This window comes from Platalea leucorodia, assembly GCF_965183815.1.
Source record: "Platalea leucorodia genome assembly, chromosome: 16".
Lineage (NCBI taxonomy): Eukaryota > Metazoa > Chordata > Aves > Pelecaniformes > Threskiornithidae > Platalea > Platalea leucorodia.
Genome location: NC_138838.1, coordinates 3,750,928 through 3,766,041, shown reverse-complemented (window position 1 = coordinate 3,766,041; position 15,114 = coordinate 3,750,928). Strand labels below are relative to the sequence as shown.

At 43.8% G+C, this 15,114-nt stretch overlaps 1 protein-coding gene across 1 annotated transcript in view; it reads right to left on the bottom strand.

Annotated features, from left to right (window-relative positions):
- The window catches only part of CASTOR2 (cytosolic arginine sensor for mTORC1 subunit 2), a 123,866-nt gene that overhangs the window by 54,347 nt on the left and 54,405 nt on the right, over nt 1-15,114 (bottom strand). Inside the window, exon 2 of the mRNA XM_082328153.1 lies at nt 3,088-3,158. Within this exon, the coding sequence (XP_082184279.1) occupies nt 3,088-3,158 (71 nt within the window). The remainder of the gene's footprint in view (nt 1-3,087; nt 3,159-15,114) is intronic.

The following is a 15,114-nucleotide window of genomic DNA, read 5'->3' as shown; positions in this document are numbered from 1 at the left end:
GCCAGTATTTCTCCAGCCTATTCTCTTCCCTTCAGTGCTGTTTGTAATATGCAGGAGAAGGGGCCTGGCTAACTCGAGAGATGCCAGCTAACAGGACAATCTTCTCACTGCTGCTGCAGCAAAAATTTGTATAGGTGCTTAAGGAAGAAAGGTCCTAATTTTCCAGACAGAAAAGCCTGCCCTTCAGAGACTTACATCTAGTTTGTTAAGCACTGGAAGAACAAAAGTTACCTGGAGAGGAAAAAATAGTCACTTCTTGCTGCTGGACTTGCTACCTAAACTGCTCACCAAAGGTGAAAATTTACCCTGTAATTCTGGAGCTGAACCTGGCACTGGGCTAGTCAGGGCAAGGGGCAGCTGATCCACTTGAGGCAGACATGATTGGTGCTGTTTTGCAAGAAGGTGAGATGCTGCAATTCTTACAGATTTTGATCCTGTTCAAGTCCATGGGCTGATTATGCTCTGTGCAAAGGCCAAGTGAGATTCCTCATCCCGAGACATTTATAGCCAGACTGTGAGGAGCAGCAGGGAGTGAAGCAGAGCCCTTTCACTGTTACAAGGCATCCTAGATGGCAGATCCTGAATTCCTCCAGACCGTGAAAAACTTTACAGCATATGGAAATGAGGAACAGAGATGGAGCAACAGTGGAGACTGCTGTCAGGGCTAACCCCGAGGTGGTGACAATTCAGAACAAAGAGCATGGGCTGGACACAAACCCAAAGGGCATGGGGGTTGTGTTAGGAGAGTTAGCAAGATGCAGAGCATACAGGTCTTGCCAGCAGATCATCACTTACTAGCAAAGAAAAAGGGATGAAGCTGCCAGCTCCGTGACACTACTACCTATGCTGGGTTTTGCACCTGGTTTCCACGCCATGCCGTAGTAGAGGATGGCCTTAGCATGCTTCTTCCTTCTCCTGTGTTGCCTGGAAGGTGGTCTTTTCTCCTGCAAACCCTGCTTTAACACCCCAACTGCACGCAGTAGATTTGAAAACGAGGGATGTTACATGCTGCCAAAACTGTAGCCCAACGGAAGCTACATGGGTACTGTAACTATCAGCAGTAAATTCATGTGTGTATGACAGCCAAGGTAACAAAGTCAGAAGGGTCCAAGCGGAAAGGACTGCAGCTTTGAAGTGCAGCAGCACTGGCTGGTTCACAGCGATAACCCGGGGCACCAGTGGGGCACACAGCTCCTCGAGGACACTGGTCTGGCTAGAGCTGGGATTTGCTCCAAGTACAACCACTGGTGTACACAGTGCAACACAGCCCCCCACTACCGATGAGCAAAACCGCTGCTTGAGCTTACCTTTGTTTCAAGCTGGAATAACTTCCAGAGAGATAAATAGCAGCATGGCTGCTAGAAGCTGTACGGGAGTGGTTGCAATCCAAACTTGCCACCAGTGATTGAATTGAGGAATCTGCCTTGTGCCAGCTGGACAGAGAAATGAGTGCCATGGCTATCACAGACACAGATGTGATGCTGGAGATGAGCGTGCCCCTGGCACGGCACATCTGCAGGGACAGCACGGTTCAGTGACACAGACTCCCTCCTGAGAATGGGAATCTCCAGGTTTCTTGCTCTGCCACGTGCTGTGGCCCCTGGGAAAAAAAGAGAACTTTTCTCCTCTTTTGGTGACTTCTCTCTTACAATGGAGCTCTTAGAAGGCGGCTTTGCATCCTACTATTACGGTGAAACCAAATTTGAATCGATTTCCCCCAGCTACCACCAATAATAAAAAAAAGGTGATTACTACTACCGATAGTAGTAATAAAATTTTCGCACGTATGCTCCCTGAAAAAATGCAACAAGGGACATTCTGGCAGCAGAATCGTATGTCACCTCTTCTTTTGAGAGCAAAAGCGGAACATGTGACATACCGTTTCAATGAAACCCCACAACTCCCAAATTACAAACAGCAATAGCCGTAAAGATCCATTCACCTATTCTCAACCTAGTGATTATTTTATGAAAATGTTTAGCCACTATTGTAGTGTTCTAAAATGTAATAATTTATTCTACTATATGTTTATGAGTACTCCTGAAACAGAAAGGGAAATAATTCAGCAATGCTACTCATTATACAACTTTGACTCTCTACTAAATACAGATGGTATAGTTTCTAATTTTGTCCTTAGGGTTTGGATATTACAAACCCATTGAATATTACAGTGTCACAAGTAGCTACTCAACGGTTAATTCCTATTCAGGAATGAAATCCTCTTTTTTCATATTTTAATGAATTTTCTCCAAACCGGTAAAATGTGTAGACTTTTAATTCCAACCACAGAAAGCAGCAATTGAACAAAAATAATAATAGCTGCACAACACTTCCTCATTCCACCACCTCAATAACACTGCTACAAACAAAACCTCCCCACATGATAAATGTTATTACAAACTATTTCCATCCACAAAGCCAAACCATTCTCTCCATCCAACGCCAAGCGTCTGCAGCTCCCAAGCACATGCCAGCCACCTTCTCTGAGACACAGCCGATTCCACCTCTGGCACGGGCAGAGAGAGACCTTCAGCCACCACGGGCAGAGATGGCATATTTAGTACGGAGAGAGATGGGTCCAAGAAAGGGGGATAAATCACAGCTTTCAGTGATGAGCCAAAGGAGCTGATCTGCAACTCCACAGCATTGTGACGGTTGTGGGGATGATACGAACTACTCATCTTCAAGGGCTCCTTTTAAAGAGAGAGGTCGGATGAACAAGCTGGAGACGCAAGATGTGGTGTGCTTGTGGAAGTTTGGGGACAAAGGCCAGCTCATTTTAATACAACGATATGCAGATGGTTTTGCTTTTTCAAATATGCTTAAGCTGTCTTTAAGACTTGTGCGCGCTCTTCTCCCAGCATTAAAATACATTCATATTCCATGTGTGAAATGCTTTGTACAGCACAGCAGCAGCGACAGTATGCTTAAGTGATCAAAGCACCTTTCATAGCTGAACTACTAGCACTGACAAACAGACCTGTTTTACAAACGCTTTGGTTTATAATCTCAGCGAGAGATGACATGTTTTCCTCCTCCACCCCCACCCCCAGGTTGGATACTGAAGTGGCACACGCCAACACTTACCTAGGAAGCCCTCTTCATCCACAATGATGGTGTAGTCCTCTGGGGTTTCTGTGAGGCTGAAGAACTTGCACCTGGCAAAGGCAAACAGCAGGAGAATATGATTAGCTGCTGGACTGAGTGGAGCCTGGTCTTCCATCTAAAACAGAGGTCCTTTCCCACCCGAGCTGTGCCGGAGGAAAGAGTCGCAGTCTGGTGTGTATGGAGAGGCCTGAGGCATTAACAGACCTGGATTTTATTCCTGGCTCAGCCACTCACACTGCGTGACCCACATTCCCTGCTGCCTGCCTGTGCACAACGGAGCTGGTAAAACACTTATTATTTTTATGACTTAGTTCTTAGTTACTTTTCTTAATTACCATATCCCTTAAGGCTTCCCGTCACAGCCCAGGACCCGCTGTATTGCACTGACACAGAGCAAAAGGCTTTGCTCACTGACTGATTACTCCAACGCCCTTCAAAAGCCTTCCCATGGTTCACACGTGCACCCAACTTCCCCTGTTTACCCACTGAAGCTTCTTGCCTTGTCAAGGTTTGACATCTAATCTCCCAAACAAGCCCCCATATCTCTTCTTACTGCTTCAGAGGCTTTTCCCACCAGCAGACAGCATCCCAGTTCCCTTTGCTGGTCCTTGCCCCTTCCCTCAGTAGATGCCTCCCTTCCCTGGGGAGCTCCAGGTGAAGGGACAAGTGGTAGGGGCCATCGAGCACACGAACACAAGGTCAAGCTTCCCCCCTCAATCTCCTATTGCCTCTGTTCTGCTCCATGCTCATCTCTCGACACCGCAGGCCATGTGCAGCACAGCCTCTCCATCTCATTCAGCACTGAGCACAATGCCAGCTCTAACATGAGATACAAAATGAACGTGACATGCAATTCTTCCACTGCAGACACGCAAACAAAAAAAGCCTCAGCCTTAAGGTTTAATACCATGTACAGTGGAAAATTTTTTTTCCCTGACACACCAACATATGTACAGCAACATCCACTAAAAACACGCCAGACTTCCTCCAGCTTCCATCCAGTTGCACCCCAGCAATGGCAGGAAGGTTTGCACATTTTGCAAGCTCTTGTTCACCTTCAGCAGGGCACGCGCTTGTCGAGCATCAAACCACGCAGGGCTCCTGGCCCCTCCAGGAGCACGCCAGAGCACACCGACTGTGTGTGCTGCCCACGCTACAAGAGAAATTTTTCCCTCTAGGAAGCTAAATTGGGTGTGAGAGGAAGAGCCTGTGTCTATAAGGAATCAGGAGCAGGATTTTGCAGTTATGCTGTAATACTATCAGATTTATCTGACACAACCTACAGAAAATATTTTAAACACTGGAAAATGAAAGATTGTTCTTAAGGCTCACAAATTTCACAGTGTTCACAGTATAATTTCTACATGGAGCACAGTTCAGCAGGACTCCGCAACCAGGGACTACCAGGGCTTCTCAGCACCGCTAAGCATCTGTGTCCCAAAGCCTTCAGGACTTCTGAAAGCCAGGAACCCCACACTGGTGGCTCAAGACATCAGAAAATAGAAGCATTCACTTGATTAGATAATCGGACTAAAAAGTGGCTTGAGCATTCTTTTGACTGGCTGAAAAGAACAAAGATTGCAGCTATCCCCTCCAAAAACAACAGGGAGAAAAATGAGATGGCTGCTGCCCTCCCCCTCACCTCATCAGGAGACCCAGAAGAAACAACATGCAGCTCTGTTAGTGATCTGCCATGGAACCAACAGGGTTTCATGTAATTGGGAAGTATCAGACAACCTGCCTTTAGAGACTCGTCCTATTTTCCTAGAAGCATCCGTCACGACAATCAAGCATGACATTCTCCCTCCTAGCACAGACGTATCACTATAAAATCAGAAGTGGCCCCACCACAACAGAAACCACAACTTAATTATTTTATGTCATTGGTAATAGCTACTGTGACAGCCACATTTACTAACTCAACTCTCTCCAGGAATAGTGCCAAGAGAAGCAGAAAACAGTAGCAGCCCAAATTTCTTACTCTCACTTCTTAACTGCACAAGGATGCTGCCTGTGTGATGGGTGATCCAAGCTGGGTAAAAAGGACTTCTGGGATGCTGCTCCAGGTGTCTCCCAGGAGGTATAAGTATTTATTATTTAGTGGAGGAATTCCCTGAAGAAGTCAATGAATAAAATTTTTTGCTACTACTACCCCACCAAGCCACATGCATGCCGACTAGGGAGAAGCTAGTGGTCTTAAAGGAGGAACCATTAATATTAAAAAAAAAAAAAAAAAAAAGAAAAAAAATTCTTTCCTGATCTGTGATGACATTTATGGAGAAATTTTCTTCCAGAACAGTAATACACGTCTGTGTGTACACATGGACCCCAGCAGAGAAAGTATGATTGTGACAGATGCCATTTTCTTAGCACACATCTAAAAGTGATGATATTTAAGGGATACGTACAGATGAAATCCCATAATTGCTAGCTCAAAACTTCACATCTTCATATACCAGCTCAAAGCCCAATGCCCAGCTCACTGCAATTCCGTAAAAGGTCAGCAGCATAGAACCATCTGAATTCAAAAGCAAAGTCTTTTCACCAGCACAGAGAAGACCAGCGGTTCTTGTGGTATACATTCACTTTGTTCAAGCTGATGATGCATTCTTTTTCCCAGGGAAAAGCTATAAATGAAAAATTGGAATTGCAAACATTGTGTGATAAAATCAGGCATGGAAAATTTTCTTACCATCGCACGCTGTCAAAACTCAAGTCCTCACCCTAAAACCTGTGCCTCAGCATAGATATGTAAAGATCTACTTCCCCTGTGAGTGCAACTCAAAAATTGTCTTGAATCATCAATGACAGAAGGAACTCAATGTCATATTTCTCTCCCGCACTATACTACACATGCCTCTTCCACTCAAGTTATTCCAATCATTTCTCTTTCCTTTTACACCAGTTCTTGATAAGCTGAATGCCAAGAGCATCTTCTGTTATCACATCAAAGCCAAGAAAGGAAAATAATTGCCCTTTAATCATTTTGAGACATCAGGCGAACAGTACTTCTCTAAGTACGTGTGGAAAGCATATATTTAAGAAGACAGTATTTTTCGTTTCCTAATAGCCAAACCTCGGATAGATTCTTCTGGATTTCTGCCTTCTTCGTGTTTCAGCACATTTCCACTTCAGCACTGTTGCTGACTTCGACTGCCTGACAACATATGTCTTTTTCTGGCAACGCAGCAAATGTAGACCAATCTATTATTAGATTAAATCTTTGAAACTGCAAAGCTTACACTGTGTATGGAAGTAATACTCAAGCCTGCACAGAGCAGGAAAGCACGTGTAGGATGCAGCAACAGCATCATTTCAGTTTGCAAACAGCACTGAAGTCGCCACGGGAGAAGAAAGCAGGCTGGAAAGCGTACCGGTTGGCCTCACTTGCAGGTCCGCACCAGAAGTGTCTCCTCAAGACATTTGGTCCCCAGGCCTGCCTAGATCCCAAGGGCGATAATACTGGAATGAATGGGACTTCCACTGGTTCTGGGTCCCACCCAAAGCACACGTTTGTGGGAATACTGCTATGGGTCATTTGAAAGTTCAGCACAGACGACGGTCTTTAAGGAAGCCACAAGTCCTGTCTTCTCATTTGTAAGGAAAGTAGTTAGTTAATTTTTGCCTCGGCAGGGTGAAGTGTTGCAAAGCTGTTTGTTCTATGGAAAAGATCCTTCCCAGAAGCAGGTGGGCGGCTGGCCTCCCCACATGTCAGAAACTACGGCCAAATGCCATTCAAAAGCAACATAATGCCTGAAAGGCATTCAAATGCAAAGTCTGGAGGTAACCCAAAAGTTTGCAGAGAAGCAGTTGAACTGAATGGGAATTAAGAAGCAGCAGCAGAAAGTTGATCTGAGTGAATATGAAAAACATAATTTGTTGGGTTTTATTCCAGGCTGTCTTCTCATTTTAGATGAGAAGGGATTTGTATGCTTCACTCTGTACATTATCATGATAATATATATTCTTAGTACAGAAAGACAGTCTCATGCTAATCATCCAATTCTTGGTGATCTTAACTTCTTTGCAGTTTTATAAATAATGACAAGAGGTGGATTCTAGTACAACATATTGTGAAATGTATTTAGGAAAGCAGTAAAGAACACTTGTGCTGTTAATGCGTTTTGACATATTTGTGTAACATGTTAAGTACTTTACACCATCTAATTACAAGACTATACAGTCAAATGGCACTGAAAATTGCAAACAGTGAAATGGATGGTGTTTTCTAAACAGCATATTTGTTTGTTAGCCAAAACACTTTGCCATCTTTTTGGTGAGACTGATAAAACACAGCTCAGCTGAACTCCGAAGACAAAAAAAAGCCCCTTGCCATGGGTGTCAGTTGACTTTCCACTCAATGCTCCGATCAGAAAGTGGTGGGTTCACCTTTCTTTCAGTAACATAATTCCGCAGCCTGATATTAGAAGGCTGCCACCCTGTTAAAAGGAGCATTATTGTTCGTATGAGCTGTTTAAACAAACTCCGCACTACCGTCCCTACCAAGGGAAACACTGAAGATGTCACAGCACTGTCTGAAGTGGTCAAAGGACAGCGGCAACATTCCTTCCAGTCATTAGCTGTGCTCAGATCTGGGACGGAGACATTAGCAAATACAATCAGGGACCGCCTAAGAGTCACTGTGATAGCAGAGTTTGGTTCATTACAGAAAGTTAATCATTTTCAAAAACAACGCAGAACAAAACTAACAGATTTGTGGCCAAGAAAAGCAAGTATTCATGAACAGACGTAAATTCAGGGAAGTCCTACAGCCTGTGCTATGCCAAAACTTCCAACACGATAGTCACGATGGTCTTGTCTAATCCATAATAATAACGATGTCAGTTTAAGCTACAGATTACATTATGTAAAGCTAAAAGGGGGGACCTTCAGTCAACCCCTCTCCTTGCTACTTGTGTGTAGCTGGGGAAGTTATCTAAGCCTTTATTTAGACTTCGAGACAACTGGGGGCTGAATAACACAAAAATGATTGGCACCCCAAAGGAACAGAAATCAAGACAAAACACGAAAAAGGATGACTTGCAATACAGAAAATTAAATAAATAAATAAATAAATGTGGATGTGCTGAAGAAGATACTGATCTTAAGTACAGCTTATTGACAAAGCCAGGCCACATGGCAAAAATAAACAAGGATTATTCAAAAAAATGTCAGCTGGGTGTCTACCGTATTTACCTCACTAAACCAGTATCAAACCGTGGTTCAGGTCTTCATCAGAACAGTTCCATGTGGTCTGAACTACAAGAGCCCATGCAAATCAAATTACTGCTGTAAATGAAAGATTAGCAGTAGCTTGAAACAATACCAACTAGTAATTCTGATATGATTTCTGTTTTTCTGGAGTCAGACTTGGTCAGTCCAGACTTTCCAAGCTGCAGATTAAACAAAGCTACAATATTCAAGGGTTATTCTGCAACATAACCACAGGAGATATTTTTTTGGTTCCATAAACACACACTTGGAGTTTATTTTGTATGACTAGCAAAGCTCAAGTCACGATGCTTTCACTAGTCAAAGCACAGCGTTTGCAGTATTGCTTTCTAAAACTGTTACTTGGGATACTAAAACATATCTTTCCTTCATTTGTCACAACAGCATTTTTTTTAATACTCCCTAAAAAACCAATTAGAAAGCAACATGCAACTTAGCTGGTTTATTTTTCCCCCTTCAACAGACTTGAACCATCGTATTTAGGAAGATTCTGTAAGAATCTTTGTCTCGACTCATGTGTAGAAATAAATTCTTGCCATACTTGAAGAGAGAAGCCAAAACTACACTGAAGTAGTAGTAAGAAAATACACCACATGAAGAAACTAAGGCATGTTACATGCTGGAAGGGAGTGGAAAGCTCAGCTTACTGAAGGAAACTATGTAAGGGAGATGAAAAGGTCTGAGTCCACCAAAGTGCAGCTCCCTCATTAAGCCACTCCACCTGATGAATGTGAACGATGCTGGTTTCCCACCCCAGCACAAGTGCCAACAGGCAAAGAGTCTGTGGTGCTTAGCAGAGACGTACTGCAGGAAAAATAAATGCAGTTTAAGACCATGTAAGTGTTACTGCGCTCATTTGTTATTTGTCCATTGAAGGAGCTAAGTACAGAGATATTTTTTTTTTATGAACTCAATGAGAACAATACACAAACAAATGATTTTAGGTGTGGACATACTGAAGCTAACACATCTTCTACACCCAAGACTTGTCCTGGGCGTGAATCTGTAGAATAATTTACTGACCTGATGTAATTAAAAGTTATTCTTAGCACAGATTTTTCTTCCCCGGTCATAAATTATTTCAAGTGAGCTCTGCTGCACAATTTTTACTTGGAACGTCACCACTCACCACCTATATTAGTGAATGGGGTTGAATCAAAAACCCGGACCTGAACTTTATTGCTCTGGCCGGTGCCCAGATGATGCAAGTGCCAGGTGCTTGGCAGGAGTCCTTCCTTCCACACACTGAGAAAAGTCACCCGGTTACCTCCAAATGGGTCACTTACACTTTGAGACTCCAGTCTGCAAGGCACCATGTCAGCATCCTCAGTGAAAAGGGTGCTCACGGGCGCAAAGCACAAGGACAGGAACCTGCAGCAGATCTGCACCCATGCTGCACCTCACTTCACACAACCACAGGGTGTCATTCTTTAGGTTTTGGCATTCTTACTGGATATTTAGCAGTACTGGATACTGATGCTCATAAAGATTTGGTGGATACAATGCGCCTGAAAGCCTGTCTGGTGCTCAGGGAGGAAGCAGCTCTTGGTCTAAAAAACCATCAGTTATAGCAACATAATTTCAATTTACGTGAAGTAACCTAAAAAAAATTAAAAAAAAGGAAAATGGAATTACCTCACATCTGCTTCTCATTCATCATTTTGTTTTGTCTTCTCTGACATCTTACTTCCCAAAAAGGGGCAACAGAAGTTGAAGGAAGAAGTTCTTGATAAATCAAAACTAGGAAATCACTTCTTAAAGTTTCAAGTTGAAACACTTCCTTTTAGTTTGAACTGAAATAAAAAATTTCATGCCAGCAACAAATATTTCATGGAAGGCACTATTCCACTTTGGCATAACTGGGCCCCTCAAGACTTAATTCCATAAAGAATCTTCACTGGTTAATGCCTTCTGCTTGGGAAATATTTATCTTGGTGCAGCAAATGACAAGGGGGATGGAAGAAACCAGCAGTCATGGTTCAGAGTTGCAGACAGGAACAAGATCCTCCTACTAATCTTAAAGGTAAAAAAAAATATTAGAACAAAACTGCATTTAGATAGGTATTCACTCTCTTCTCAGGCCTTTGGAACTGTGTTTCACAGCATGTATGACTGCCACATACACCTTGCTTACGCTTTCCCTGGAACCAGGGGGTTTTCTTTCTGGCTTCCACATGTCGCATGCACTATAAACGCTGCCGTTGGAGCAGGTTTAACAATCCCATCGCATTAAATGAGCCATGACAGACCCCACCTCCCTCCTCTGCAGCCACATACGAGTTGCATGGCATAGTGCTGGCCTTTTCCTATCTTGGAAAACTCATTTTTATCATCTGCTTAAGTAGGGAACACGGTAAGGCAGGAGAGGGAGCTGGAGGAGGGGCGAAATGAGAGGAAAGAAATGCATTTGGTCAGGTTTCACTTTCCCAAATGCTATTTGAACTTTCTAGATTCATTATGGGCAAAAAAACCAGGCGTCAGACTGTTGATGGAACTAGCTGCTTTTCTGCTTGAAAGCAGACATCTCTCCACACTCTAACCACTGGAGACAAAAAACAGAGAATTACTAGGTCGTTCATCTATTATTCTCACATACTTTGAGAGCTGTTGCTTAATAATGCCTGCGAGGTACCAGTTTTCTTTCCTGTCATCACACAGTAATTCTGACCCCAGATTCATCAGCATACGGGCAAACATGAACGGAGTGAACTATATATCCTTGTCCCTTGACTGTATGGAAAACATCAGCACACTTGTTTGCAGGGAAACAGCCATCAAGTCAGTAACAGGTGCTCCTTCTCACTCAAAACGATTTCCTATTTTTCTCACAACACAAATTTGGCAACTTCAGGTTCTGTGAGAATAATAATTATTAGCTGATTTTGCCTACCTGTCTGGAAGTCAAGATCACTAGGCTGCTCTGATAAAGGCAGGCAGCAGGCAAAGTTAAAGCCACAGCTTCCCTCGCACCTTGGGATTTCTTGGTGCGTGGCACAAGGCAGCGGCAACTGGGTGTTTGGCTACAACTATAGTCAGTAACTTTGCAAGGTCTTTGGTGGGACACCTGCTATTCACCCCAGGAACATCCTGGTGTGCATTCAGAGCTGTCTGGCATCTGGGTGATGAGCACTGGGCACCTGCCTGGGGTCAGCATGGGTTATTATGGCAAAAGCCTTTTTGCAGTTCTGGTTCTACAGAGCTCAAGGCAAACTGAGCACAGTTCTATTTCTTGACGTTAAAACCAGCTTTAAAAGGCTTGCTGTCAAGCCTCTGAGGAGTATTTAAGAAAGTAGCCTTGCAGAGTCGTTGGAGTTGACGTACGCAGGGAGCCCCCCCGGCTGAGGAGCCCCACGCCACGGGCCAGGCGCGGAGCAACGCCGTGCACACCGAGCGCGCGTTGTGAGAGTCACAAGGTGTGAGACAAGCTCAAACACTCAACTCTTCCCAAGTCAGCACTCATCCTGTGCTCCCCCTTTTTACCAAATGGTGCATACGTTTCTACTGATTTAGATGGTCTTACATAGCTCTAAGTAAACACCGATCGGGTGCCAGTCTGTTTGCATTGCAGGAGAAGCACTGAAGCATGTTTGCAACAGAGGCAGGCACAACGCGGTAGCGCTATCCCTGATCTAGCAGGCCATCCTGCCGGCTCACAAGCGCTCCCAGGATCTGCTTTTTTCTCTCCAGCTGTTAACGCAAGTCAAGGCTGATGTTGAGCTTTCACTAGAAGGAGCCTCCCTTGGCTTGACTACAGCCCTGCTTGCAACTTAAGGAGTTCTATTTGCAACGTAAGAAGAAATTAAGTGAACTTAAGTCAAGAAGTTTAGTGAATCCTGTCTTCATGAATTCATGGCTTTCTGGTTATTGGGATATACAAGCAAAATGCAGTTGTAGGAACGGGTCTTGCATAGAGTTGGTTTTGAGTCACTAAAGACTCTACGTTCCCCCAGAGGCAAAGTGCGTAAAGAAAGCAGAGTTTTGTTCTGAACACTGAAAATATGGATGAGTAAATCATCTTCCTCCAGCCGTCAGTGTTGATTGACCGTTATCATATTATAGAAACTCAATTTGAAAACGTGAACTTTCAAGGAAAGCCATCTACTGCAAATTTGAATTTGGGAGGAAAACAAAACAAAAAACCAACAACAAACTTGCAACGTTCACAGAAATATAACCAAAAAGAGCCCAGGATTTATTAGCATGGTTTTCTGAGTTAAAAAGAAGCCATAGAAACATGTTTTTTGTCCATGCAATTCACTGAACACAACCCAGTTCATCATTTGCACTGACTCTCTTCCCAGCTCTTCTGACTTTCATCAAACCCAACACTAGCTTCACTCAATACAAAATGGGCAAAGGGCAAAAGCAGAGGATATTCTCCTTTATAGAAATTTGCCTTTAACACTATTATCTGAAAGAACAGCAGTAGCGTGTCTCTATCGTACACAGGACTCCCAATTAGGATTGTCTCACCCTGTCTGTATTCAGCTTTTCACTGTGGGCTCTGGGCACGTTTCTGTAGCTCCTGCCAGGGCGGTGCAGAGCCGCAGAGAACTACCAAGGAGTTGTGCAGTCCCACAAAGCCAGGAGACCGGTAAAAAAAAAAATTACTTGCCACTCATCACGGCAAAGTGAAATACTTGGAGGCTTAGCACTGGATAAAATGAACGAGAAGTCAAGCTAAGGCAGAAGGTGAGCCTCAGCACCAGTGAAAATCCCCACATCCCTGCCCGCAGCAGGAAGCAGCTCTCTCCAGGAGCCAAAGCAGCACGACGCTGCCAGCATCAGTCGTATCAAGAGCCTTGAATGTGGACCGGCCATGGCCGTGCTAAGCACTGTCAAGGTGCCGGCTATGCTACGCTGCCCTGCTATAACCATTAGCAGGAACCATAACCACCATTAACATGCAGGAGGAACAATGATGCCTCCTCTCAGCCCAGAGCACTCTAGGGATAACAGAATACTGCCCGCAGGGCCTCTGTGCACATTCTCCTCTGTTAACTGAAAACGTGTACGTAAACAGATTCTCCCCCCTTCTGCCCCTCCCAAAAAAAATTATTAGGAACAACCGTGAGAAGGGAGTAAGACCCTAGCAGCATGAACGGTGTCACAGCCCTCAGGCCCAAAAGACGTGAGAGCAGCCAATTAATAGAAATATTCAAAAGATAAAGCAGCCTTAGATAATGCGTTCCTCCAGTCATTACAGCCAACTACGTGAGGACAGTCACAAAACAGGCTGTAATCACTAAGCCAGATCCTGCGTTAGAAGTGAAAGCACCCCGGGACGGGTTACATTTCCAGCCTCCATGCCTGGTGGGACAGGAGCAGCTCTCGCCCAGTGCGAGGACAGGCAGTAACACAGCTCCTGGCTTACAGGATCCAGTCCCCAAGGCTGCAGGCGCATCTCCATAGGCGAGCAGGGGAGGCTGTGACCACTGCTACTGACCTAAGCAAGGAAAGCTCTCTTCCTTTTGGGCAAACCCATAAATGACATCAGGTATTATTTTAGTCCACTAATTTATACTGCAATGTCTTTGGATTTACAAACAGGAAAATGAGACAAGACTCTTATCCACTTAAAAAAACCAACCAAACAAACCAACCAACCAACCAACCCAAACCCCCCAAAAACAACCCACACCAAAACTGCCAGAGTTATGTTACTAACTCCAGAGACACCAATCTAACACCTTGCTCCATACTGGTCCTATGGGCCAGCTATGACTCAGTTTCCATTTATGATACGGGTCTAAAACCATCCCTGTTGAGAAATATGGGGATATAAAACCAAACCAAACCTCATCATATTCTAATTTGTTGTGCTAACGGGAACTAAATGAGCATCTCAGGCATCACTTTGCTCATGTTTTATTGCTGTTCTTCCTCCAGCTTTTTTTTTTTTGAACCAACATATCAGAAACAAAGCAATAGAGCAATAGCAAAAATGTCTGAATCCCCAAACTTGCAAAAAAATCATAAAATTATTTGCAAAGATGAAACTAGTATCTGATGCATAGTGCAGTGCTGTCTGTACTAATTTCCTTCTCCAAGGACAACGGTAAAAGTGCATATCACTTCTTATCCAAGTCCTTTAATTTGTTCGTTTTGGTTTGATGCCCCCCCAAAGCATCTTTAACAATACTGTTTACAGTTTTATCATTGTTAATGGCAGGAAAGTAATTTTTCAAATCTCCATAGAGGGTCAATGAATGTTTACATCAAAATGGCAAGAGCTCTTTGCTTTGGGAGAGAATGCTGTAATCAAATCTCTGAAGGGAAAGTTGGAGCAGTAAATGAAAAGGAAGCTTAGTTTGTGTACACTGGAAAAGGATTCATTTATTATCTAGCAATTAACTAATTGATCCAGACACACCTTTTCCTCTCCTCTCTTTGCTATCCCAGCCTGCCAGCACTCTTAAAAGCGCATCTATTGCAAGCCAACTTACCCACACAGAAGATGCAAAAGCAATTTTTTCCATTTGAAATAACCCACCATTTATCTAAGCAGAAGGTAACTGTGCTTTAAAAACTTTTTCTTTACAGCAGTAACAGTATCCACTGATATCTGTCAGAGCTGAACTTACTTTCGGCATAAGAAAGAGGAGTACACCACAGATGTCCTGGTTGTGGCTGGGGTAGAGTTAATTTTCTTCACAGTAGCTGGTATGGGGCTATGGTTTGGATTTGTGCTGAAGACAGTGTTGATAATTCAGGGATGCTTTCGTTACTGCTGAGCAGTGCTGACACAGAGTCAAGGCCTTTTCTGCCTCCCAC